Source organism: Crinia signifera, chromosome 1 (genome assembly GCF_055691185.1).
Source record: "Crinia signifera chromosome 1, ASM5569118v1, whole genome shotgun sequence".
Lineage (NCBI taxonomy): Eukaryota > Metazoa > Chordata > Amphibia > Anura > Myobatrachidae > Crinia > Crinia signifera.
The window spans coordinates 353,092,071-353,117,369 of NC_139217.1; the positions used below are offsets into that span (position 1 = coordinate 353,092,071).

The 25,299-nt window shown below is 46.4% G+C and overlaps 1 protein-coding gene across 2 annotated transcripts in view; it reads right to left on the reverse strand.

The window, feature by feature from the left end:
- The window catches only part of GGT5 (gamma-glutamyltransferase 5), an 83,699-nt gene extending 73,474 nt beyond the window's left edge, over positions 1-10,225 (reverse strand). The window contains exons 1-2 of one of the 2 annotated variants that reach the window (XM_083148218.1): positions 9,875-9,988; positions 9,027-9,084 (exon numbers count right to left, since the gene is read on the reverse strand). Coding sequence is in view for 1 of the 2 variants with exons in the window: in XM_083148209.1 (XP_083004335.1) it covers positions 9,875-10,038 (164 nt within the window). In the remaining variant the exon portion in view is untranslated. Of the gene's footprint in view, positions 1-9,026; positions 9,085-9,874 lie in introns of both variants that reach the window. The other variant, XM_083148209.1, reaches the window with a different exon arrangement.
- Positions 10,226-25,299: the final 15,074 nt, after the last annotated feature.

Genomic DNA, 25,299 nt, shown 5'->3' on the forward strand with positions numbered 1-25,299 from the left:
ATATATGCATACTTGCCTACTTTTGAAAACTAGTTTCAGGGAGATTATAGTTGGTAGTATAATTTTGCACAGCACCACATTGAGGGTGTGTGTCATGCTCCACCCAAAGGGCGTGTCTAGATCCATATATGGAGAGATTGTGAAAAGAGATTGTGAACGTGGCACAATCTCGTGGGTGCTACATCTGAGAGGAATCTTTTAAAATGATTTATATACAAATGTAGATGAACCCCAAAGCAGTTAGTAAGAGCTACTATACTTGGTAACGTGGTGGGAAATGGCGCTGATGATTCAATGTGTATCTATCTCTCATTCTTTTCTCAAAAAATGTAATAGTGTAATGTGGGCTAGGGAGATTGCTAGACTAATGAGGGAGAGAGGGAAATTGCTGTTATTTCAGGGAGTCTCCTGCAGAATGCAGGAGGGTAGGTAACTATGCATATATGTGAAGTCACATGTGTGTGGAGCGGTGCAGGAGAATATTTTTGGGGCAGGGCCCTGTCTATTTGGTCAGTGCCGGGACCTACAATTTCTGATGGCAGCCCTGATTGCCAGTATAAATGTGCTTGGCTTATGGGCTCATCCTTTTATCTCATATCATCAGTGATTTTTCATCCTTGAATTTTAGAATACTTATACATTATCCCATTAATTTTTCCTACTCATAAAGAAGATCCCTTAGCTGTTTGACGTCCTGGAAATTCACTTTGTAGTATATAAAATGTGACTGTCCTGGAAACAAAAGAACACATGGGACCTCTATTTAAACAATGACAGGAAATATCTGTTTATACTGCTGGTTCCAGACGTTTTACTTCCCTGACAGGCTATACATGTGACAGAAGTGGGGAGCTAATAAACTAATATATGCCCTCATAGGGACCTGGCCACTACTCACTTAATCATATAAGAAGCTAAAGTTAGTAATCCTCCCTGTGTTTTCCTGTGTTTCCTCCAGTGAACCCCGTTTCCTTTCACACTCCCAAAAACCTCACACCATTATATTAATAACACTACTAGATCACTGGTGGCAGCCGCTAGTTGCGGGTAACAGGACAGAGTACTAATGAAACATTTAAGGGCGCAAAAGAAACTGTTTTCTTTAAAAATGCTTTGCAAATGGTGGGCCGGCATACCACCATTCGCAAGGCGGGGTTAGGTTGACTAACTATGTAATAGATAGCACCAATCCTTGTGTATCAATGCCTATTTCCCTATTTGCCGATGATACAACATTAATAGCCCTCATTGATAACAACGATGAAACGGCATACAGAGAGGAGATTCAGCATTTGGCTGAGTGGTGTAGTGCCAATAATCTCTTTCTCAATGAAAGTAAAACAAAAGAGATCGTGGTAGATTTTCGTAGGAAAAAATCTAGCCCGGTTATGCCGGTACAGATTGGGACAAATGTTGACCAGGTCTCTAGTTTTAAATTTTTGGGCACTTATATCTCTGAGGATTTAACATGGTCAACTAACATAAAGGGTGAGATTTAATAGGATGAGAGTTTCAGAAAGTGAGAGATTTGGTGAGAAATCTCCAGTTTTTTTAAAGCAGCAATCATTTACACTGCAAAACCAGTTTGATTTTGAAGTGCAAATGATTGCCGCTTTATTTTGGTAAATTTCTATCGTTGTGCAGTGGAAAGCATTCTGACTAGTTGTATCTCCGTCTGGTATGGGAATTGTACCAATGCAGAACGGAAGTCAATCCAGAGGGTAATTAAACTGGCCCAACGGATAATGGGTATTACTCTCCCTTCTGCCGATGACATTCAGAGGAAGCGTTGTCTGCGTAGTGCGCATAATATCTTAAAAGATGGAACCCACCCGGCTAATGGGTTGTTTGTATTACTGCCTTCGGGTAGACGGTTTGGTTGCCTAAGGAATAGGACCAGTAGGATGAGGAATCGTTTTTTTCCTAGGGCTATTTTAGAATTAAATGCTAATTTGGGTCATGGGGGGAGGGTAATTGGGATTTAAGTTTTATTGTAAATTGTCTGTGGATCATCTTTGTATTTTATTATATGTATGTATTTTGGATGGATGCTAAACTGAATTTTGGCACACTAATTGGGGTGATGACAATAAAGACGTATCTAATCTAATCTATAGATTGTAAGCTTGCGAGCAGGGCCCTCCTACCTTCTTGACTATCTGTAAATACCCAGTTTGTTGTATCACTGTTTCCAATTGTAAAGTGCAATGGAATTTGCTGCGCTATATATGAAACTGTTAATAAATAAATGTATGTATTCTGCTAGGCGAACCCTTGTGGCGCCATACACATAAATAAACAATCATTATAATTATTGCTAAAGTGTATTTAATAAATATATAATAAAATTGTATTCAGTAGAATTTAGGAATAAAGGCAAATGGGCAACATGTTTGGTCAGGAGGGATAAAGGTTTTAAACCACATCCCTTTCATGTAGGGAAAATTGGCAACTACATAACATTCCTGGGATTATGGAACATTAATATTTTAGACACTAATGCGATTGTGAGGTACTTAATGTATGAGGAATGTGTTTGGGATCACATTTACTGTAATAAGTAGCTTGAAATGGCTTTGCACAATGCCAGGAAAACCCTGTACATAACCTGGGTCAGGAGATTGTTGCTGCTTCCGAGCAAAAGCCGTTTTCTTAACTGTCCGCACCACATGTTCCGCAGCGTGTCACACACTAGAAAGATTGCAGGTGATAAGAAGTGCATGCACCAGGCAGCTGCATTCGTTCAACATAAGTCAACTATAGATAAACACATTCCTGTCCACTGTAAACACATATTGTAAAGTGTTTAGTTGAGCTGTCATAAAACATTGAAAACATATTTATTTCAAGAGCAGTTAGGATTCTTAGCTAGACAACCTATTAATTACACATTTGAATGTTATGCGACCTCCCGACTTGTTCATTCCCCCACTATCCAAGTCGGCGTGGAGTTGATTTTATAAAGTATGGCGAACGCAGCGAGTCACCGAGCCCGAAGCGTGGCGAACGCAGCGGAATACATGTGAAGTAATCCGCTACACTCGCCACGCTTTGGGCTTGGTGGCTCGCTGCGCTCGCCACACTTTATAAAATCAACTCCACTCCGACGTGGATAGTGGGGGTATGAACAAGTCGGGAGGATGCGTAATGCTCATCACGCTTCGGGCTGGCGTGGATAGTGGGGGTGTTTCAGGAACACATTCACACCTGCCATATCATACATCTGAGACAGTAATGATGACATGTGTTAACTGGTAACTGGATTTTAGTTAATAATAATAAGAAGAAAGCAACTTAACAAAGTACTGGCTGCGGGAACAGTACTCCGAATCTGACAGGGACGCTGACTATATGCTGGCTGCGGGAACACTACACAGAATCTGACAGGGGCGCTGACTATACGCTGGCTGCGGGAACAGTACTCCAAATCTGACAGGGACGCTGACTATACGCTGGCTGCGGGAACACTACGCAGAATCTGACTGGGACGCTTGACTATACGCTGGCTGCGGGAACACTACGCAGAATCTAACAGGGACGCTGACTACGCTGGCCGCGGGAACACTACGCCGACTCTGACAGATACGCTGACTACGCTGGGCGCGCGAACACTACACTGATTCTGACAGCACCGCTACACTAACTACGACACACACACACAGAACCCCCCCTCCGAGTTTTCCTATGTGTGGGCATACCCTTTGAATGTACTGTGTCCAGGACTCTATTTGGACACTTAGCTGATCAATCAGCTATTCCCAAGACCAACAAAAAACTTATTGTATTACTTGGCACAGTGGATAAAAAGTAGAGATGTGCGGGCTCGGATTTCAGAGATCCGAGCCCCCACGGACGTCATCATTCCGAGCCCGATTCCGAGCAGCGCTCGGAGATTCCCGCCTGACTCGGTCCGTCCGCGTGATTAGAACGTCATCTCCCGGCGTCGGATTTCGCGAGGCTTTATAAGCGGCTGCCGCGCCCGCCATCTTCACTCCAGTCAAGTAGCGGGTTGGGAGAGGGTGTGTTGGTGCTGCTGCTGGGGCTTAAACTTGATGTTGACCTTGAGCTTTTGCAATCGCTGGTGCTGTCTTTCAGTGCTGCTGTGTAGTCTAACTGTGTACTTGTAGTACTACTGTCTCCTCTGTGCGGTCTACCTCTGGTGTGCTGCTGTGCTGTAATTAATTATTTTATTTGCTGGGGCTGTCTCCCTCAGTGCTGCTGTGTACTCTGTTCTCCGCTGCTTAGGAGAACAGTCTAACTGTGTACCTGCCTGGAGTACTACTGTCTCCTCTGTGCTGGGGCATACCTCTGGTGCTGTGCTGTGCCATTTATTGTATATATTAATAATTAATTAATTAATTATAATAAATAAATATATATATAGTCCACTGGTGCTGCCTGCACTGAATCTGCCAGTCTGGTGGTCTTGGGCTCACTGCCTAATAAATAATACTGCCGTATATCTAGTTACCTGTGTGGTCTGGGGCTCACTGCCTAATACTGCCGTATCTACCGTCTGGTCTGGGGCTCACTTCCTAATAAAATGCTGCCGTATATCATTATCTACCTGTGTGGTCTGGGGCTCACTGCCTAATAAATAATTAAATACTGCCGTACTGTATATCTCTACCTTTGTGGTCTGGGGCTCACTGCCTAATAAATAATTAAATAGTAAATACTGCCGTATATCTCTACCTTTGTGGTCTGGGGCTCTCTGCCTATACTGCCGTATCTACCGTCTGGTCTGGGGCTCACTGGCTAATAAATACTGCCGTATATCTACCTGTGTGGTCTGGGGCCAACTGCCTAATACTGCCGTATCTACCTCTGCAGTGTCACTCTTACATGAGCCACGTGTTTGTGCCGCACACTTGTGTGGCTTAGCATAGTTATCCAGATACCTCAGTGCAAACTTTTGCCTTAAAAACAATATTGTGAGGTGTGAGGTGTTCAGAATACACTGGAAATGAGTGTAAATGAATGTTATTGAGGTTAATATAGCGTAGGAGCAAAAAAAACCACCAAATTCTGCGATTTTAGCTGTTTTTATGCTTTTTTAACAAAAAAAATCAGAACCCAAAACCCAAAAAAATCCAAACACAAAACACGTAGGAGGTGTTTTGCCAAAACCCATTAGAACCCAAAACCTCAAGGTAATCAGAACCCAAAATCCAAAACCCGAAAAGTGGCCTGTGCACATCTCTAATAAAAAGGCCATTTCACAACAATGGATTCATGCCTCCCCCATGTTCTGTATATGGCAACTTCCAGATTATTGTTTCTGTTTACTATGGACTAGTTGGAGGCATATAAAGAGACCCTGGGCGGGATGTATTAACATACATCGCCGCCCTTCGCACTGCAGCCGCCGCGATGCTGCCGCATATGTACTAACATATGCGGCCAGCATCGGGTTGCGGTGACGGAGACCCCCGCGATACCTGTGATGTGGGCTGCGGGGGTCTCCGTCACCTCCCGGCGGCTGGCAGCGTCCCCCTGCGTCTCCTCCTCCCCCCTGAAGCCGGATGTCCTCCCGGCTGTCACACCAGGGGGAGGAGGAGATTTTGGAGGACCTGAGGAGGGGGGGGGGGCGACCGGACGTCGTACGGCGGGAGGCGAAAGAAGCCCATAGGCTTCTATAGGGTATCGCCACCCAGGGGGTGGCGATACCCAGCCTTGCAAAAACGGGGCGGACGGGGATTGATACATAGGAAAATCTCGCCCCCTGACTCCTGCTCTGTTAGGTTGTTGGGCCAGATACATCCGTACACTTCCTATTCCTACCAAATTAGCGATACAAAAATGCTTCCTAACAACCTCCTGGTATCTGCTTCAGCAAGCAGGTGGAGGAGTACCAGTAGATTGTGGAATACAGTATGTTGACTGCCTTATTCCCCCTCTTTTTTTTTTTTTTTTTTTACATGGATGGATCGATGACCTGTGACCTCTGGTAGATTTTGTTGATTTTGTTAATTTTGTTTTTAATTTGCCTATTTTGTTTTGGTTTTTATTTTCATTTCGTTTTAGGTTTAATGTTTCTAAATTGACTTGCATTCATTTATTATTTTACTATATTAACATGTATGTTACTTAGGTGGGAAAAAAGGAAAGGGGTAAATAGATTCTGTGCGCATGCCCACAACGTCTAGTCATGGAGACAGAGAGTATGTGGGCATGGCCTGCAGCTCTTAGAGCACTTTCCATGCCCCCATAATGAGGACAATGGGAGTCAGGGCTCGCAGGAGCATCATCCCTGTAAAGCCACATCTTGTTTGATGTTTCCAAGCCCCCCTTTTGTGGGGCATGCGTTAGGGGCAAATGTGAGGTATGCATTAAGGGTTAATAAAATGTAATGTTTTGCCATTCAAAAGTTGTGCTTTTCTAAAACTATTGCAAGATACTAATTATTTTTCCTTTGTTTTACAATATAATAAAACATACAGGATATACAAAAAAAGTTAAAATAAAAGCAACTAAAAAACGCAATAATTTGAAACATTATGTAGCATATTACCCAGGGGCCCAATGATTCTAGGTGCCCACCACAATGGGGAAGACATCACTGCCCCGGAGAGCAGCTGCAGCAGGTGGCTTGCAGCTGCGGCTGGAAGCTTGTAGCACTATTTGCTGGGCGGCGGGGTGGGAAGTGCTGCTGATTTTGAAAAGACTGGCCGAAAATAGACAATCAACCGCGCTTTCCGCCCCACCACCCGGCAAATAGCGCTACAAGCTCTCAGCCACCGCTGCCTGGACACCACTGTCCAGACCCGCAGCGGCTTTTAGGCAGCGGGGATCAAGGCAGCAGCAGCTGGGAGACTGTAGCGCTATTTGCCAGGAGGGAAGTGCTGCTGATTTTGAAAAGACCCCCGCTGCCTGGATCGCCCATCATCACCGTTGCCTGGACGACATTTCTGCACATAGGTATGGTGAGGGCCCAAATTATTTTGCCCAGGGGCCCACTCTAATGTTAAGACGGCCCTGGGTAGACCGTCATCTATGATAGATCGAATACAAAGAGTCCCAAGTGAAATGTCAGTTTGTTACCGTATCATCTCACAAAGCAGTGATATATTCCTGGGCCGATAAGTACCACATTTTGTTGAGCAAATTAGGAATCGTCAGAGCAAGGGCTTGTTTCCATTTAAAAGCCATCAACATTTCCACTGCATAAACCACCATTGATTGCAGTTCCTTGGGTAGCTTGATTTGTTGGCTATTGCAGCACTTTGATCTCTGTCGCCATTATTGCCTTTGAGACCTATTCGTTAACAAAGGTCCCCAATTGGGACCAAAACTTTGGATACAGGACACAGTTTACAGGTTATAATTCCTGATTTCTTTGCATTTGAATGAATGTGTTTTTTTTTTTTTTGTGGGGGGGGGGGGGGGGGGGGTGCGCGCTTTTGTCCTATTTGGAATGCCAATTAAATTCAAATTTGTGTTCTAAAAGTGTTTCTGTATAAGAATGTGTCATATTTATGTGACTTCTGGTGTGGGCAGCGTATGGTCGCATGTATGCAAGCTTCCATCCTCGGTCCTTGGAGAAGGGGCACCTCCTGGACGGGAGGATGAGGGAGGAGAACGGGAGGGGGAGATGGAGACTGCAGATGGAGACGGAGAGCGCAGAGGGTGCAGGAGCGATGCGGCCCCCACCATGACCCCCAGGCGTGGCGACACCACCGGCCGGAAACCCCCTGGTGAAGTCCTCCGGGTACTCCCGAGCCAGCAGGACCCCCGGCCACGGCCACTACAGCCGCTACACCCCAGATGCTTGGCCTGTACAGCAGAGGGACTCCCAGCTGTGGGCCCCCGCTGAATGACCTCTGGTGGTGGAAGAGCCCTTCTAGCACCAGGAGTAGACCCCAAGGAGGAGGTATGGCTTCAGTGGACCTCAGCCCAGAGAGGGCCCAACTCTGACTCTAGGCCTCACTGACTCTCCTGCCACCACCCAAGTTCTGTGGTTGCTGAAGGGGAGATGGCCTGTTGAGCCCTTCCACTGCTACCCTGTGAGTAGCAATGATCAAGATGATGATGCCGATGGCTGTCTAGGAAACTTTTTATGTTCCCCGTGTCACCCCTGTCATCCCCTTATCTGGACTGTTTACTTGTTTTTATTTTTACCTATTTGGCTGTTGCAGTGACCAAGTGGTGCCACTGACGCCTGCCTAGGCGCTTTGCAGCTCAGCAAATATATGTTCCCCGTGTGATAACTGTACTGTCTCTGCTTATTGTTACATAGCTGGCTGTTGCAATGACCAGTGGCACCACTGATGGCTGCCTAGGCGCTGTGCAGCTCAGCAAATATATGTTCATCCCCCTCCCCAGGGTACATCTAGCGGATACCTGCATATGTTATGTATATCTGTACTGTCACTGTTTAACTGTTTCCTAACTGGCTGTTGCATAGCAATCCAAATCTAATTCCTAGTATATGCAAGTATACCTGGCCAATAAAGCTGATTCTGATACATGTGAAAAGCCAAAGCTTTGTATTTTAAACCATTCACCTTATTCCCCTGAGCATTCACCAAAAGCTTTTAAATCAGCCATTAAGTTAGTAAGGGATGTCAATGGGGATGCAAGGTTCAAGACCACATCATCTGCAAACAATGACAACTTGTATTGTGTCCCATTCACAGGATTTTTTTTTACCTTCATAATTAATGGGTTTGTTTATGCTCGGCAACCCCATGTGTCAGTTATGTTATTTAATCCTTCAGCCTTCCTTTTATGCTTTTAAAAAAAAAAAAACTGCCAATACTGTTTTAGCCAGTTATTTGTGATGACCCCAGGTGCAGACAAACAGCAGTTCTTCTCGGTTATGTAAAATGCATGATATCTATAAAAGAACATTGCGCTGTATCCCAATGCAACATTAGGAGAAGATATCTGACAGCTTTTTAATGTGGGCCATACATCAGACGAACTTTCCTCCAATCATTCAAGTGACCAACTATCCAACTTGTCTGTCACACCTAGCCAACTTTTCTCCAACTTGTGATGTTACAGGAGTAGGCGGACAGTACCTGAAAACTTCTGCAAACAGGTTTGAGATTCCCAACTAGTTGGACCAACTGTTGTTTGCTGTTTGAGAACAAATGAATGATGATTATTATTTGCTCCACACACTGCCAAATTATCATTCTAACCAGCCAACTAGTTGGCTGGTTGGAATATTGTCCTGATTTATGGCCAGCTTAAGGGTCCGTACACACACTGTCGTTTATTATTTGCATTTGTTATTCATTCTTTACCTGTTTGAAACATACCTCGGCTAACTATGTCATTTATATGTAGGTCTATGCTGTATTTGCAAATTTCCATAGCTTTGTGCAGCATTGTGGTTTTGACATAAAGCATGTCCTTTTCACTGCCATTTAGTTATAGTTTTTCTAGAGTCAATGGAAAAGTCTTACAATCAATAAGTGAAAGGGAGAGCTGACAAAACACACTGCATGCACATTATAATGCATTATGTGACTAATTCTGAGTTGGCTGTAATGCAAAAAAAAAAATGCACGTAACTTTGGACCTGAACAGACCATGCTGCAATGCAGGAGGTAAAAATAGTTATTGTTTTGTGCATGCTGGGTAAATAGTACTGGCTGGGTTTGAATGTTGCCCACATTTTACACTGCAAATTAGAATAGTTGTGACACATCGCACTGCTCTAAGGACTGCCACCATTTTCCATGCAATCAGCACCACAAAACTAATTAATTTACTTGCAAATTAAATGTGATCTGCTTAACTATTAGAACAAGATATTTTAGCATTACACTACCCAGCCCATCCTTGTCACCAAATACATAGCACAGAATAGCTCACTATACCGTAATAGGTCATTCTGACAGTGCAAGTAAATGTCACTTACCTGCCGATGTCCGAGCAGGTTGCAGAGTCAGCAGCCACAGCTCCATGTATGAAGCCATGTTCACAGCTTCTCTGTCCCAGTACAAGTACCAAAGAAATGATTATACCAGCAGCCGCAAGAAGCAAGAAAATGACAACAAAACACCACCGCCGGGATATTGCCATGGTGCCAGGATCTCCTGATCCTCGGGATTCTGAAGCTTGGAGTAGATGAATTCTCTTACTGATGATAATTCTTCACAGTTTATGTTAATTTTAAATTACTCTTCCAAACATTCTGAATTGTTTGACTATGTAACTTCTTTCACGTTCCTTGTGCAAGTCACATTCACTAACTGAATCCAAATAACAGGATGGCTTGACTAGCTAGTGTGTTAGAATTCCCTCCTCCCTTCCCCTATAACTCCCTCCCTGCAAACAACTCCCACTGTTTGGTACAAAAAAGGCCAAACTAATAAATGAACACATCAGAAGGTAATCAAAGAGATTTTGCAAGTTAGAACTTCTGAAAATCTGGAAAAAAACATACAAAAAAAGAAGGAAGTAACTTTGGACCTGAACAAACCATGCTGCAATGCAGAATGTAAAAATAGTTATTGTTTTGTGCATGCTGGGTAAATAGTACTGGCTGCGTTTGCATGTAGCCCACAAAGCTTTTTACACTGCAAATTAGAATAGTTTGTTCACATCGCACTGCTCTCACATCTAAATCTCTCTGCACATTTCACATCTGCCCCACATGCAGGGCCATAACTAGGCTAGCATGGTGACTGAAATGGCATGCTCCAGGTGGTATCCCTCTCTGTCAACTCCAGTAACACATGTGCCAACCCACCACCATACATGCTCAGTGTGCAGTGAAGACCTGAACCAGGAAGCAGTGTGATATACATATATTCAATGCCCTTTTGGCTAAGATCAAGTGTAGTATCTGCTCTTATCAGTGGGTATGGACTGGCCTCTGGCAGAGAATAGAGAAAGGCTGGACTGAGTAGCTGCTCTCATGGGCGGATGGTTTGGGATCCCTCATGCCTGGGAGTGGTGAAAAGTCTGGCTGAGTACCTTCACCTCTGCCATGGTAGGAGGGGGGGAGAAACACTGGGCCTAGTAGTTTGGCTCTCTTGATGGGGTTTGTAAGCCCTCGAAGGATGAAACAACGAAAAGGCTAAGTCTAGTATCCATTCCCAGGGAGCAGAGAAAGGCTGGGACTGAGTAGATGGCTCCTGTTCCAGAGGTTCGTAGCCTCTTGATGGGGAGACCGCGAAAAGCCCAGCTTAGTACCTTAACCTTGGGATGGGAGAAACACTGAGACTGAGTAGATTGCTCTTCCGAGGGGGCCTCAATCCCTAAGGGAGTCATTCAAAAAGCCCAGTGGAGTACCCATTCCCATGCCAGGGGCTGGAAAGTGCCCTATGATGGGAGCAGAGAAACACTTGGTTGGACCTTGATCGGTCAGCTGCCAGGAGTCCGAGGCCGCACTGTGCCCCCGGGGAAACTCGGGGGTGCAGAACATGCACGGGTGATCCCAAAATCCCCATGCACTAGTAAGCACTAGCACTGCACACTTCCCCTCTAGGTTAGGCTGCACGTCCTTACCTCGTCCTTTTGGATGGGGCAGGACAATTTTTCACACCCCCACCCCGGCCTTCTGGCTGGGGTTCTCTTTATTATTTATTTATCTTCCTTCTTCACATTCGTCACTTTTCACATTTCCTGTTTTTCTGTAGTGTGTCACTTTTTTTGGGTTGTGTGGTTGACCCTTGTGGGTCTACCATTCCCCAATGTACCGAAGCTCTCATCCTTTTGGGGAGAGATTCGGTCCCCTTGAGGGCGACCCCAAGCTGCAAGGCGGAGGGAAGCCTAATGCGGGTCTCTCCAAACCTTCGGGTGCAGAGGACCCACCGTCCTGACCCTTCCGGGGGTTGAGGAAAGAGGGTCTCTCTAAACTTCGGCGAAGAGGACCCACCGATCCCTTTTTTCCCCTCTTCGGCCTTATGGCTGAGAGGGGTTAGGGTAAAAACAGGGCCCTTCTCCTTTTGCACGACCCCCTATGCACGTGTTTAGGCACAGCACTGGTGGTGGGAGCACACCTCGGGCTCCCTGAATTTATTCAAACATCTGCTCTTATCATCAGTTGGGTCTGGATCAGCCCCTGGCAGAGATTAGAGAAAAGCTGGACCAAACCACCTTGCTACTGAGCTGAGTTGTAGCTTGCTGCTGTGGAGTAGCTTGTTGCCTCATGTTCTGGGCAGGTGCTAGGTCTGGCTGAGTATTGATGCCCTGCTGGGGGAGGGAATACCATTCTTTCCATTGGTAGGGAGGGGAGAAGCATCGGGCTTAGTAGATGGGGCTCTTGTTCGGGAGTCTATAGCCTCTGAGGGAGAGTCACTTGAAAACCCCGGTCTAGTATCCACTCCCAGGAAGACGGTAAAAGCTGGGACCGAGTAGATTGCGCTCTGGTCTGGGGGGCTGGTACCCTCAGTCAGAGAGACAGCGAAAAGCCCAGCCTAGTACTCAATCCCTGGGAGAGGAGAAACACTCGGACTGAGTAGGTGTTTTATTCATCTTCAGTTGGTCTATTGGCCACTGCGGGGGAGACTCATCGAAAAGCCTGGTGGAGTATCTATTCCCATGCCAGGGGCCGGAAAGGGCCTGCTGGTGGAGCAGAGAAACACTGGGTTGGACGCTGACTGGCCAGCTGCCTGGCGTCCGAGGCTGCACTGTGCCCCCGAGGAAACTCAGGGGTGCCGAACATGCACGGGTGATCCCCAAATCACCATGCACTAGTAAGCACTAGCACTGTGCACTTCCCCCTCTAAGTTAGGCTGCACGTCCTTACCTCATCCTTTTGGATGGGGTAGGACAATTTTTCCCACCCCCACCCCGGCCTTCTGGCTGGGGTCCTCCTTATTATTTTTCTCTCTTCACATTCGTCACTTTTCACGTTTTCTGTTTTCTGTAGTGTGTCACGTTTTTGTTGGGTTGTGTGGTTGATCCTTATGGGCCTACCATTCCCCAATGTACCGAAGCTCTCATCCTTTTGGGGGGGAGCTTCGGTCCCCTCGAGGGCGAACCTGAGCCGCAAGATGGAGGGAAGCCTAATGCGGGTCTCTCCAAACCTTCGGGTGCGGAGGACCCACCGTCCTGACCCTTCCGGGGGTTGAGGAAAGAGGGTCCCTCTGAGCTCCGGCAAAGAGGACCCTCCGATCCCTTTTTCCCCTCTTCGGCCTTATGGCTTAGAGGGGTTAGGGGAAAAACGGGGCCCTTCTCCTTTGGGAGAGGGTCCATTCGATCGCACAATCCCTATACATGGCTTTAGTCACTGCACTGCTGGTGGGAGCACACCTCGGGCTCCCTGAGTTTCTTCAAACTCGTCTGCTCTTATCAGATACTACACTTGTTCTTATCAGATACTACAACCTTCTGGATGCGGTCTCTTTATTATTTATTTATTTTCCCTCTCATGTTTGTCACTTTTCATGTTGTAGTTTTGTCACTTTTTTGGGGCTGTGTGTATGACCCTTATGCGCCATCCACTCCCCAATGTACCAAAGCTCTCATCCTTTTGGGGAGAGCTGCGGTCTCTCGAGGGCGACCTCGAGCCACAAGGCGGAGGGAAACCTTTGGTGTGGAGACCCCACCTTCCTAACCCTTCTGGGGGTTGAGGAAACAGGGTCTCTCTGAGCTTCGGCGAAAAGGACCCACCGATCCCTTTTTTCCCCTCTTCAAACTCATCTGTTCTTATCAGTGGGTCTGGATCAGCCCCTGGCAGAGAATAGAGAAAGGTCGGACCTGCTGGGGGAGGGAATACCATTCTTTCCACTGGTAGGGAGGGGAGAAGCATCGGGTTGAGTAGTTGGGGCTCTTGTTCGGGTGTCTATAGCCTCTGAGGGAGAGTCACTCGAAAAACCCGGTCTAGTATCCAATCCCAGGAAGATGGGAAAAGCTGGCACCGAGTAGATTGCTCTCTGGTCCGGGGGTAAGCATGTTGCCCTCGGCCAGAGAGACAGCGAAAAGCCCAGCCTAGTACTTAATCCCTAGGAGAGGGGAAACGTCAGGACTGAGTAGGTGTTTTCTTCTCCTTCAGTTGGTCTGTTTGGCCTCTGCGGGGGAGACTCATCGAAAAGCCCGGTGGAGTATCCATTCCCATGTCGGGGGCCGGAAAAGGCCTGCTGGTGGAGCAGAGAAACACTTGGTCAGACGCTGACTGGCTGGCTGCCTGGAGCCTGAGGCTGCACTGTGCACCCGGGGAAACTCGGGGGTACCGGAACATGCACTGGTGATCCCCAAAATCACTATGCACAAGTATGGCACTTGCACTGTGCACTCTCCTTTTAGGTTAGCGCTTCACGTCCTTACCCTGGGCCTTTTGGCTGGGGTAGGAAATTTTTCACACCCCCACCACAGCCTTCTGGCTGGGGTCTCTTTATTATTTATTTCTTTTTCCTCTCACGTTTGTAATTTTTTACGTTTTCTGAAGTTTGTCACTTTTTTTTGGCTGTGTGTATGACCCTTATGGGCCATCCACTCCCCAATGTACCATAGCTCTCATCCTTTTGGGGAGAGCTGTGGTCCCTTGAGGGCAACCCCGAGCCGCAAGTTTGTGGGGTTCAGTACGATTTACCGACAATTGAAATACCGACAATCACTTGGCCGACACTGTTTTACCTGCAGGGTGTAAATACCGATGGTCAAAACCCATCAGTTGAAATGCTGACACTCAATATACAGACATGATCATAATTCTGAACATGATAAAATGCAGACACAGTTGTAATGTCAACATGAACGCCGTATTAGTGTACCGCGTCCCCTAGGATGCTTCACGCTCAGCACACTATTATATTCACCATCTATGCCCACTGGGATGATAAAGTATGACAGGGTTGCCTACTTTGCAAAAAATCATTTCAGTGAGAAAAGTAAAAGCCATGGGGCGGGCCTTGCAACATGCAGCAGATGCACACACCCTACATAGCGGGCAGGGGGCGGAGAAGGATGGGGGGTGCCGAGCATATGAGAACGACCAGCGTTTCATGTCAGCTGCCCGCCCTATCCTCGCACAGGGCACCCGCAATTTAGAGACAGCATATAGGTGTCTCTGAACTGCGAGCACTGGAGATCCTGCCAGTAGCATATGCTTGTCTCAAAGATTAAGCCATGCACGTGTAAGTACACACGGCCGGTACAGTGAAACTGCGAATGGCTCATTAAATCAGTTATGGTTCCTGCAAATGTAAATCATCCAATTTTAGGCGTGCGAGAGGGTTGCGCATGCGAGGGGGGCAGCCGGCACTGCGGGCAGCATCTGATTTAACTCGCACGGCTGCGAGTGTGTCGGAGGGTCGACACAAGCATAAGGTTGACAATGGGAAGGTCGATAAGTCAGAAGATCAACATTTTTTTTTTACTTTTTTTTATGTCAACACAAGTCAACATGGACACCGTTATCAGTGTACCACGTCCCCTCGTTCTGCACACTATTCTCCCTCCACGCCCTAGTAGAAGGTAGGGTATAAGTACCGCCTGTTGAAAGAAAATTTTAAAACTCATGTCGACTTTCTGAATGTTGACCTTCCCATAGTCAACATAACGTTTGTGTCAACCGTATCCCGCTAATTCTATAGCTAAGGTCTCACTGCACAGCAGGGCCACCACCATTTTCCATGCAATCAGCACCACAAATCTAATTTACAAATAAAGGGGGAAATGTACTAAGAATACGAATACAAATCATTGTAATCGTATTCTTGCTACGAATGAATACCTCGTATGCAAAGTCGTGTTCCGGAGGGGGATTTACAAAGCAGTCATATACGACTGCTTTGTAACCCGCCGATGTCGTATTAATTCGTATTAGCTGGCCGTATTTACGGCCGCTAATATGAATTCCTAGAGGCAGCCTGCACAGATCAGTCAGATGCGTGCAGGCTGCAAGGTGTAAAAAAAATTTGTAAAATAAATTAATAAAAAATTCAATAAAAACAGCGTGGGGTCCCCCCCACAGCCATAACCAGCACCAGGCTGAAAGAGCCGGGCCAGTAATTAAAAATCAGGGAACCCGACAAATAGGGGTTCCCTGATTTTTAACAACCAGCCCCAGGCTCCAGGTCCGGGGCTGGTTCCCAAAATACGGGGGACAAAATGACTAGGGGTCCCCCGTATTTTAAGAACCAGCCCCAGGCCAAACCAGCCAGCAGGGTAATGTCACAGCCGGGGGACACTAAATTCATCCCTACTGACCAGTCAGCCTGGCCAGGGGCCCTGGGGGAGAGGGGACCCCACGCTGTTTTTTTTTATTTTTTTATTAATTTATTTTACAATTTTTTTAACACTAAATCTGACTGATCCATGCAGGCTTCTGACAAATACGACAGGAAAATAAAGTGTATTTTCCTGCCGTATATTCGTGGCAGTTTTACACTAATTAGCAGCTGTATTTTCAATACGGCTGCTTAGTAAATCAGGAACCACCATTCTTTTGAATGGTGATTCCTGTCGTATTCTATCGATGGTGTAGACCATGGGTCTTCAACCTATGGCCCTCCAGATGTTGTGAAACTACATGTTCCAGCATGCATTGCCACATTTTTTCCTACAAGAGCATGCCAAAACTGTCAGGGCATGCTGGGAAATGTAGTTCCCCACAGCATCTGGAGGGCCACAGGTTTAAGACCTGTGGTGTAGACATTCGTATTTGTAAATACAAATACGAATGTCCCATCAATATGAATACGAATATTTGTATTTTTGGCATAGTAAATGCCAAAAATACGAATACACCCAAAAAATTTGTATTTTCGTAGGAAAATACGATTTTTATCTACTACATCATCTTAGTAAATTTCCCCCTAAATGTGATCTGCTTAACTAGTAGAACAAGATATTTTAGCATTACACTACCCAGCCCATCCTTGTCACCAAATACATAGGACAGAATAGCTCACTATACCGTAATAGGTCATTCTGACAGTGCAAATAAATGTCACTTACCTGCCGATGTCCGAGCAGGTCGCAGAGTCATCAGCCACAGCTCCATGTATGAAGCCATGTTCACAGCTTCTCTGTCCCAGTACAAGTACCAAGGAAATGATTATACCAGCAGCCACAAGAAGCAAGAAAATGACAACAAAACACCACCGCCGGGATATTGCCATTGTGCCAGGATCTCTTGATCCTCGGGATTCTGAAGCTTGGAGTAGATGAATTATCTTACTGCTGATAATTCTTCACAGCTTATGTTAATGTTAAATTACTCTTACAAACATTCTGAATTGTTTGACTATGTTCTTTCACTTTCCTTGTGCAAGTTGTAACAGGACCCCTGTATTAGCGGTAACAATTACCTTCGATATATTCAGTAACCTCTGGAACACCTTACCTTTACTGATCTGATCAGGAGAATACAAGAATAAGATACCAGACAAGTTGGATCATAATTGCAAGTATTCTAAAGTTTATTTGCACGGACACATATATTTGTACTAAAGTAATAGAAGCATGCCCTCCCCTCAGGGCAAGGATTTGCAAGGAGTGACATACATATTCATATATGACCCTCCCCAATGGGGAGGGATTATAGGCCAAACATTGGTTCAGACATGATCTGCGCAGCAAGCGTGCACTTCCATTTTGTAACAAAGGAGTGGACTTCCAGTAAGCTTTTGTTACCCTAGACCTCCCATATTCCTGCCCCTAATGCTGTTTATCTGGAAAGTACCTTATGCCTTACATGGTTCAAAATCTGGTTTTAGCTGATTCTGTGGTTCTTCTGAGACAAAGAGGGGGGAAAAGGTAGCGCTAAACCAATGAGGATTTAAAAAATAAAATAACATTTATTGGTACACATACATAATAAATTCATATAAAAATAAAGATGTTAAAAACAAATGCTCACTGCCCACATGGCTACTTTTTGTAGATATTTTTAGGGGGGATCCCCTCCTATTTATGCCGCCAGTTGGTAAAGCGAGGGACCAGTCAATGTGGCAGGTAGAGATGTGCACCGGCCACTTTTCGGGTTTTGGGTTCTGATTACCTTGAGGTTTTGGGTTCTAATGGGTTTTGGCAAAACACCTCCTAAGTGTTATGTGTTTGGATTTTTTGGGTTTTGGGTTCTGATTTTTTGCTAAAAAAAACATAAAAACTGCTAAAATCGCAGAATTTGGGTGAGTTTATTTGCTCCTATGCTATATTAACCTCAATTACATTAATTTCCACTCATTTCCAGTCTTTTCTGAACACCTCACACCTTACAATATTGTTTTTAGGGCAAAAGGTTGCACCGAGGTACCTGGATAACTATGATAAGCCACACAAGTGTGCGGCACAAACACTAGACTGATATGGCACACTTAGCATCCCCTCTAGGCTGATACTGCACACCTAGAATTACCCCTGGACTGATATGGCACAGGTAGCATCACCCCTGGACTGATACGGCACATTTAGCATCACCCCTGGACTGATATGGCACACTTAGCATCCCCCCTAGTCTGATACGGCACACCTAGCATCACCCCTGGACTGATATGGCACACTTAGCATCACCCCTGGACTGATACGGCACACTTAGCATCACCCCTGGACTAATACAGCACAATTGGCAGCACCCCATGAATTATACGGCAGACTTGGCTCACCCCAGGAATTATTTGGCAGACTTGGCTCACCCCTGGACTGATATGGCACACTTAGCATCACCCCTGGACTGATACGGCACACTTAGCATCACCCCTGGACTAATACAGCACACTTGGCAGCACCCCATGAATTATACGGCAGACTTGGCTCACTCCAGGAATTATTTGGCAGACTTGGCTCACCCCTGGACTGATATGGCACACTTAGCATCACCCCTGGACTAATACAGCACACTTGGCAGCACCCCATGAATTATACGGCAGACTTGGCTCACCCCAGGAATTATTTGGCAGACTTGGCTCACCCCTGGACTGATATGGCACACTTAGCATCACCCCTGGACTGATACGGCACACTTAGCATCACCCCTGGACTAATAAAGCACACTTGGCAGCACCCCATGAATTATACAGCAGACTTGGCTTACCCCAGGAATTATACAGCACAGATGGTGGCACCCCTGACCTGATACAGCACACATGGAATTATACGGCACAGATGGCGGCACCCCTGGACTGTTACGGCACACTTAGCATCACCCCTGGACTAATACAGCACACTTGGCAGCACCCCATGAATTATACGGCAGACTTGGCTTACCCCAGGAATTATACAGCACACTTGGCAGCACCCCATGAATTATACGGCAGACTTGGCTTACCCCAGGAATTATACAGCACAGATGGTGGCACCCCTGACCTGATACAGCACACATGGAATTATACGGCACAGATGGCGGCACCCCTGGACTGTTACGGCACACTTAGCATCACCCCTGGACTAATACAGCACACTTGGCAGCACCCCATGAATTATACGGCAGACTTGGCTTACCCCAGGAATTATACAGCACAGATGGTGGCACCCCTGACCTGATACAGCACACATGGAATTATACGGCACAGATGGCGGCACCCCTGGACTGATACGGCACACTTAGCATCACCCCTGGACTAATACAGCACACTTGGCAGCACCCCATGAATTATACGGCAGACTTGGCTCACCCCAGGAATTATTTGGCAGACTTGGCTCACCCCTGGACTGATATGGCACACTTAGCATCACCCCTGGACTGATACGGCACACTTAGCATCACCCCTGGACTGATACGGCACACTTGGCAGCACCCCATGAATTATACAGCAGACTTGGCTCACCCCAGGAATTATTTGGCAGACTTGGCTCACCCCTGGACTGATATGGCACACTTAGCATCACCCCTGGACTAATAGAGCACACTTGGCAGCACCCCATGAATTATACGGCAGACTTGGCTCACCCCAGGAATTATTTGGCAGACTTGGCTCACCCCTGGACTGATATGGCACACTTAGCATCACCCCTGGACTGATACGGCACACTTAGCATCACCCTGGACTAATACAGCACACTTGGCAGCACCCCATGAATTATACGGCAGACTTGGCTCACCCCAGGAATTATTTGGCAGACTTGGCTCACCCCTGGACTGACATGGCACACTTAGGGGGACATTTACCAAAATGGATTCGTAGAAAAAAGGTGTATTCGTAGGGAGAAATACACCTTTTTTTTACGAATTTGTATTTTCGGGATTTACAATCTCGAAAATACAACAATTCGTATTCCTAAAGATGGAACATTCGTATTTGTATTTACAAATACGAATGTCTACACCATCGATAGGATACGACAGAAATCACCATTCAAAAGAATGGTGGTTCCTGATTTACTGAGCAGCCGTATTGATAATACGGCTGCTAAGTGGTGTAAAACAGGAAAATACCACAGGAAAATACACCTTGCTTTCCCTGTCATATTTGCCTTTAGCCTGCATGGATCAGTCAGATCCGTGCAGGCTGCAAGGTGTAAAAAAATAGAAAAAAAAATAGAAAAAAAAAAAAAATCGAGCACCAGGCTGAAGGAGCCGGGGCCGGTAATTAAAAATCAGGGAACCCGACAAATAGGGGTTCCCCGATTTTTAACAACCAGCCCCAGGCTCCAGGTCCGGGGCTGGTTCCCAAAATACGGGGGACAAAATGACTAGGGGTCCCCCGTATTTCAAGAACCAGCCCCAGGCCAAACCAGCCAGCAGGGTAATGCCACAGCCGGGGGGGAGACTTTTTATATAAGTCCCCCCGGCCAAAGCATTAACCCTACCGACCAGTCAGCCTGGCCAGGGGCCCAGGGGGAGTGGGGACCCCCCAATAAAGGGGTCCCCCCCTCCAGGACTTACCTGACCAGGCTGAATCCTGGTGCTGTCCTCGATGCCCCTGGGCGGTGGGCATCGAGCTGATAAAGTGTAAAAAATAGAATAATCTATTGTCTAATACTGGGGCACTATGTATTAAAGTTTTATTCTAAGTATGTGTCAGTGTGTTTTATTGTACTATTTTTAATACTGTGGCACTACAAGACCCAGCGGGCCCTTTAATGCCCCGCAGGCTGGGACTTGTGGTTCTCCAAGTCCCAGCTTGCGGGGGAGGCTTGCTGGGACTCATAGTGCACCCAGTGCACAAGTGGACCCAGGGTGTGGACGGGAATGACTGCGCACTTTTCTGTGTTTATGGGGGCTGCAAATCAGGAGCACTACTCCGACGGGGCAGCCCTGTGTCTTGTATTTTGTACTTGTGACTCTCCTAATAACTGGTCTCAATCTGAGGATCTACTATCAGTTTGTCGCCTACAACGGCTATTTTAATATACAGATGGGTCTGGGTCCCATCTTTGCAGGGGATGGCGCTGGCGTCGCCAGCCGCCATCCCCCGCCAGCGCCATGGCGATCGTGAGAAGGGGACGCGCGCGCGCCCCCTTCCGACGGCGCTTCCAAACGTTTCCCCGGGTCCCCGCCGGCGGTAACCCGGGGTCCCCGCCGCCTGCCCGCATCCCCCCTAACCCCCCCCTAACCCCGTCCGTCTCCCTGAGGCGGAGACGGACAGGGTTTCCGCCACGCTAGCGACGGAGACTGAGACGCGCGTGCGCGTGAGACGCACGCGCGTCTCAGTCTCCTCGCTGGCGAGGCTGCTGGCGGGTCGCCAGCGCGTACGTTCTGGCGACCCGCCAGCAAGGATGTGCATAGGCACATACTGTACTGACAGTGACTTCCATTAGCATTGCAGTCTGGTCACTGCTTGCCAATAGGCGGAGAAGCAGCAGTCCCCCAACAACACAAGTGTAGGATGTATGTGCTCAGTCAGGCACTAGATCAAGATCCTTTACGTGTTATTGCTAAATAAACATGTAATGATTTTACAATTGTAAATAAAATGTAATGATTTTACAATTGTTTCTTTTTGGTTTTTTTTCTAGGGAGTTCCCCCTGAGCCGGAGCAGCAGTCTGGATCAGTGGCGGAGGTGGCGGGCCCTACGGAGAAGAGCAGTCCACCAGCTCCCCCGAGGAGGCGCAGGAGGAGACAGCGACCAGCACTGCTGCCAGTGGCTTATCTTTTAATTTTAACTTATATACAGGCATGTATATGTTACACATCTTAACAACTTAACATGCTGAAAGAACTTGTGACTCTCCTAATAACTGGTCTCAATACATGAAAATGCAATACTGGTATTTCGTTGGTGCATGTTGGGGCCTTTAAATTACTGAAGATGTAACAGGTAAGTAGATAGGTATGAACTACCTCTGTGCTGAACTCCTCTAAATGATATTAACACTGTAGAAAGTCTAGGTGGAATACTGTCTATGCCAAATGTTAAAGCGCAATATCCCTATTTATGGTTTGTCTGGCTCCTACACTTTGATCCTGACCCCTACATTTTGTGTTCAGGATGCAATGCACAAGCCCAAACAGAAATGTCATTGTGCTCTAATGTTTTGTCATGTAGCCACTCCCACCTCGTGTCATATGACCACGCCCCTTAACTACGCAGCACGCAGCACAGTACCACTAACACTTTTTTTCTACTTGCACCACTGATCAACACTTCAGGATCATAAAGCAGCACATTCATAACCGTGGGATCATTTTTTATATATATATATATATATATATATATATATATATATATATACACATACTCCAAGAAATGATTGGCACTCGGGAGGCAATAGTAACAAATACAGGATGTGTATTAAAGCTAAGCTTTCGGGGTTTGACCCCCTTCGTCACAGCACAATCCTACAGCAAACAAACGATACACAGAGATTACATAAATACCTTCAGCCCCGTGCACACCTCCGCCTCGCCGATTGCGTCATCAGCAGCCGCACAAGCAGACGCCAGGTCACAGACGGCAGCCGCCTCATTTCCGGGTCCAGCAGTCAGCGTGGTTGCATAGTCACCTGGTGGCACCTCAGGAAATTGTAGTAACAGGTTAAGGAAACTAGTAGTATCCTTAAGGAATGACTGTTGCAAACCCAGCAGTGGTTGCAGGACATAATCCAATAATTGTGACACAAAACTTGTACATTTATTTATGTGATATTAGGTGGTAGTAATGATGTCAATTTGTGTCCTTTTGTGCCTCCCCGCAGCGCTCAGCAGCAGTGACTCGGCGCCTGGGTGCGGCACTCCAAATTAGATGCTGGTGTCCAATTCAAGGAAAATAAATAAACTGGTGCCCTGGCTGTATGCAGCGTGTGGAGGGACAGCGGCACTCAGAAATAATTCACTCAGCAGGCAGAAGTACCAACGTTTCCAGGCCCAGTGGCCTCTTTAGCAAGGTGCTTGAGAACCAAGCACCTTGCTAAAGAGGCCACTGGGCCTGGAAACGATGGTACTTCTGCCTGCTGAGTGAATTATTTCTGAGTGCTGCTGTCCCCCCACACTCTCTCTCATATATATATATATATATATATATATTTATATATATATATTTATTATAATTTATTAACAGTTACTTATATAGCGCACACATATTCTGCAGCGTATCTGCCTCCCTGCAGTGCACACGGTTTTGTCCATCTAAGAAGGAATTTGCCAGAAGGAGTGAACCAGAGTACCACCACACTCACAATTCCTACAAATCGGGTGCAAACAGCACTCGCAATTCCCAGGTTGGGGTGAATTGATCAATGTATTTATATGGTATGATTTCAGTACCATTTATAAGCGATCTGACTAGATAGCTTAGAAATGGATCACAGATTTTTCAATGCCCATGTTGATTATGTCGACATTTGGATAAAAAAAAGTGAAAAGCTATGTCGACCTTCCCAATGTCGACCTAATGCTTGTGTTGACCTTTGACCTGGTTGACCTTTTAATGTGTCGACCTAAGGCCGGTCGACCTTCAGTGTCGAGCCAATGTATGTCGACCTTAATTTGGTCGACCCAATGATGCATACCCGTTAGTCCCTGGTAGATAAAACATAAAAGGAAATTAAAATTTTAAGTGTAATGGGAAAGGTAAGAATGGGTTACAACCTAAGAATCCTGGCCTTAGTGGTAAGCCTACCCTAATTCAACCCTGTATAACCCTGTCTATAAACGTCTCTGTTGGCTTCATAATGTTTCGTGACATCCACATGGGCGGATTTAGGGGGGGGGGGCACCCGGGCACGTGCCCCCATTGTCCTTTCTTTTTTTTCCTTTTAATCTGCGCGCGGGTAGTGACAGCGGCGCTGCCGTCACTAGAGGGGTCCTTCCCTGCCCTACCGCACCTGCAGGCACTTGATGGTGCCTGTCAGTGAGACCCGACATGTGCTGGGGATCTATGCACCAACAGCTTCCGGTGCCAGGGAACGGCCAGGGCCTGTCTGCAGGGGGGACACAGCGCCAGTGATCACTGCAGCTGTAGATGTCAGCGCAGCACAGCAAGAGGTCCGCATCTGCAGCAGTAGGAAGCACCACTATTATTGGGGGACTGGGTGGATACTGAACAAGGTACCGGGGGGGGGGAGGGGTTTGACTAGGAGGCACTTTTCAAAGTCTCCTACCTCCAAGTCTGTCTGTTGTTACCCAGTTTGTTTTATCACTGTCTACTATTCTAAAGCGCAACGGAATCTGCTGAGCTATATAAGAAACTGGAAATAAATAAATAAATTACAGTCGTCACCCCCCTTCTCTCTCTCCCACCTTCCTTTATACCTCGCCCCCTACTCCCCCCCCTCCCTTTCTCCCTAATCCCAGTCTTTTCCACCCTTTCTCCACAGCCTCTCCCCTCTCCCTGTCTGCTCAGGCCCCTATCTTACCTTCCTGTCTCCCAAGCTCCCCCTATCTATCCCCCCTCCTATCTCTCCCCTAGCTCCCCTCCCCCCCCCCTGTTTCCCCAGCCCACCCTTTCCCCACTCCCTGTCTGCTCAGGGCCCTCTCTTATACCCCTTTTACACCAAAAACCCTGGTCGGACCCTGGTCTTTGAATGCTGGAGTATCCAGGGTCTGACCCTGCTTTATACCCCATTTACACAGCACTTTGACCTGGGTCTGCACCATTTACACTGTAATTGTCTATTGTGGATATTGACCACATTAGGATTTATTGAATTTACACTTCGTTTACAGGGACATTTATAAATTAGAACTTCCTTATATATCAAACTATAGGAACTTCCGGGAAAATGGCCGTGCGTTCCACCAGCGGACAGGTGGAACGCAAACCAAGAAATTAGCTCTTATTTTAACTATTTAAAAAGTTTTTTTGCACCAATGTTCACTTAAAAGGCTCTTATTCACTAGAATTAACTACATCACTAATCGATGGATTACTAGAATCCTCCTTCACATTATAATATTAAAAAGCAAAAAAATAAAAATTCCCCAAAAAAACTAAAAATAAAAAATAAAAAAAACATAAAAATAAAAAAAGATATTAATTAATAAAAAATTGTCATGAACATTTCCCTAT